At 46.9% G+C, this 3,375-nt stretch overlaps 1 protein-coding gene across 1 annotated transcript; it reads left to right on the forward strand.

Annotated features, from left to right (window-relative positions):
- Positions 1–2,634: 2,634 nt before the first annotated feature.
- H257_19298 (hypothetical protein) lies at positions 2,635–3,186 on the forward strand (the record flags this gene model as incomplete). Its single annotated transcript, XM_009848443.1, has 1 exon — positions 2,635–3,186. A coding segment is annotated over one exon (552 nt), but the record flags the coding sequence as incomplete, so codon positions are not given.
- Positions 3,187–3,375: the final 189 nt, after the last annotated feature.

The raw sequence follows: 3,375 nt of genomic DNA on the forward strand, positions 1-3,375 counted from the left end.
TTGGCTTTTACTACTTGAAGTACAATCACCTTATGGATTTCTGTACCAACGCGTGGATTGGCTAGCTGATTATTTTGGGCTTGGTTCTGCAGCCAGAACAAACACCTTCATTCTCATAGCAAATAAATTCTGGTGAAGTTTCGGGGCCAACGTTCTGGCTCACCAGCATGTGATGCTTCACATGTCAAACGTGTCAAGAAATGGCTCTTTGGCCGTTCTTGCTTTAGCCTCTTTCGCGGAGGTTCGGTCACTTACGGATAATGTCCGGTCAGTCCTCACGAGTGAATTTTACGTCATCACCGTCGTCCAAAGCAAACTTATGCCTCTGGGTTCATTTCCGGATTCTATTATGATAGTTAACGTTATGCCGATTTTTTACCGTTTTACATACCCCTGGGTTGAGGAAAATCAAAATACAGGAACTGCACAAGGGCAATGGTGCGACGGTATAATCAGACTGTATTTTGATTAATTGAGTTTGGATTATCATTAACCAGAAAAAGTTAGGTGAAATAGGCAATTTTTTATGAAGCGCAAGGTGGATCACCATGCGAATTCCATAAATAATTCTGAAATTTTATAATTTCAATTAAATACATCTTCAAGTTTGTATTGTTTATTTTTATTTTGCAAATGCCTGTCTGTTTTTGGAATTTGCGAATTCAAAATTGTCCAATTTTGTCCAATCAGATGCCGTGAAATCACGAAAATGCTACGTAGATACATCACACCCTGTTGCGATATATTCTACTCCTGTGATGGCGGTTGATGCAAGGAGCCTTGAGATAATTGTAGGCTGTGTATGAGAGCAAGATCATGTGATGTGGTATTCAGGACTCGGTCAATTCTAACAGGGCTCATTTCACCACTTGCCTACTAACCCAATGAAATTGGTCATTCCTCATTCCACCATCCAGCCCTTGTAGGTGCCGTACACCTCCCTGCCGGTGTGATCACGTGGTTGCGCGGGCGCTGGCGCAAGACGTCTTGGTGGCACCCATCGCAAGTGCTGAAATGGCGGTTTTAGCACTTTGCGATAGGTGCTACTAACATCTTGCGCCACCGCGTTGGTCCACCAGAGCCACCACGACATTGCGACCCAACCGAGCGCACAACATAATGTTAGCTGTAAGGGGAGAATCACATTGGATATAGTCGGAGCGCACTCATCAGTGCACAATTCTCTGGAGCAGCATCACACAAAGCTCTACAAAATTCGAGCGTCTAAACAGTTCAAAATTGTAACGTCTTCTGTCAGTGTTATAGCCAATCGTGTGTAAGAAACAAGGCGTGATGGACTCTGATTGGATATTAAAAAGGAGCAAGGTGGCTCACCTTCCGAATTCCATTAACAAGTCATTTTTACTGTTAAGACATGGGCCCACATTAGAACCACATGTTATGGAACCGCTTCGCCAATTGTAACGCGCCTGCTCGACCAGGGGCGGTGTGTATTCTTCGGTTTTTCTTTCGCTCAACGCTTCATACCTCGTGCCTCGACCGAGCGTCTTCGAAGTTCGGTCCTCGCCATCGCACGCAGCACTAGTTATCCGGATTCCCCAGGAGGGACGGATAAATCCGGGGAAGACGACCTTAGAGACAGACTTTTGACATTTACCGTCACTATATTTTACTTTTGTACAACCCTAACCGTATAAAATCCGCATAATGTCGCGCGCACATACCTTCATGAGGGTGTTGTAGGGTATCTTGGAGAACGCTGCCACTTGCTTCCCGTTTCGCCCAGCAAGCACATCTTGAACAGCTCTGTCAAGCTCAACGCGTGTATATCGCGATCGCGGTCGTGGTCGCGCATGACACGCGCCAAATTTCACCTCGTGTATTAATTAGATTAAGGAGGTTATCTCCCAGTATTTTGACTATATTTGATTGGCTGATCCAAGTGCACCATTAAACAATGGTTCGAGCACCTTAAATTAGTTTTCTACGTTAATTGGTAATAACGCCACCTTCAAGTGATCTGTCCATGTCGTCCTTTGTTGTTGGACATGCAGATGTCACAATGTACGTAACAAATACTAGTATACTGTAGCTTCATGGACTGGACTCGTCCGTGCAACCCCCGTGTCCTCCTTCTAACCGCACCGCACCTTTCACCGTTGCGTTTGACACGTGAAGCATCACATGCTGGTGAGCCAGGACATTGTCCGCGAAACTTCACACGATTTATCTGCGACGAGAATGAAGATGTTTGTTTCGCTGGAAAACCCAGTCCAAGAATCGGCCAGCCAATCCACGCGTTGGTACAGAAATCCATAAGGTGATTGTACTTCAAGTAGTAAAAGCCAAGTAATTCCAGCGGACACAGGGATACATGTCGCTCGAATGCATGTGGGTTGTCCACCACAACGCGGAAGGTGTCTGTCCACCTGGCAAGCCCTCCTCAATATATTGAATTCCAACAAGTGCAACTGATTGCGTTCATGATTTCGTTCACAAAAGTGCACGAACTATTTCGCATTAGTTGGCACGCTTGTTTCAACGACATACGAACTTACTCCTGAAGAGCTTGAATTGAACGAAATGGTTTTTTCGAGTCATATTAGTCATTCATGGACATATTAGTCATTCCTGGACATCGCTTGTCTCCTCATTTTCGAATTTGCCATCATCATGTTCAAAGCTGCAATTGTTCTTGGTCTTGCCGCGCAGGCTGTAGCGCTCCCTTTATTCCCGGCCAGGATCCCCAACGGCAACAAAGTCGCGAATGTCGGTGCCCTTGGACACATCAACCCGGCTGGAGGCGGCCCTCTGAACCCGTTTGGAATGGCGTTCGAAGACGCCGAAATGATGTGGACGTTACAGCTATGTCAAGCTGATTCGGACACCGATGGTGCCACCAACGGCGAAGAACTCGGCGATCCTTGCTGCACATGGACAGTTGGAGCCACCTTGACCACGACAACAGCCACCCACCCAGGCAAGGCGGACCCTTTCACCCCCGACCAACTCAGGTCGCTCAAGTGTGTTGTTGGTGGTTCTGGCAACGCAACCAGTGCTACCACCACCTTCAGTCCGTCAGGTACCGCAACCAATGCTGCCACCACCTCCAGTCCGTCAGGTACTCGGGCCACCCCCTCGGCGACGACCAACACGCCCACTGCGAGCAGTGCTGCGGCATTGTCCGGCGCCATGTTGACTGGCGCTGCGGTTGCGATGGCTATGGTGACTCAACAATAGCTGTCACAATGTATTAATACATTATAAACAAGTTGTATTGCATTAACAAAACCAAAAGCCTGAAAGATGTTTGTGTTTAATGATGTCTTTCTTGGAAGCATGTAAAATGTCCATCCTAGCGGGTTAATATTGCCTTTACTGGTTCCTTTTGGAAGAGATTTGTGTTTGCATGAG

This window comes from Aphanomyces astaci, assembly GCF_000520075.1.
Source record: "Aphanomyces astaci strain APO3 unplaced genomic scaffold supercont1.464, whole genome shotgun sequence".
Taxonomy (NCBI): Eukaryota; Oomycota; class Saprolegniomycetes; order Saprolegniales; family Verrucalvaceae; genus Aphanomyces; species Aphanomyces astaci.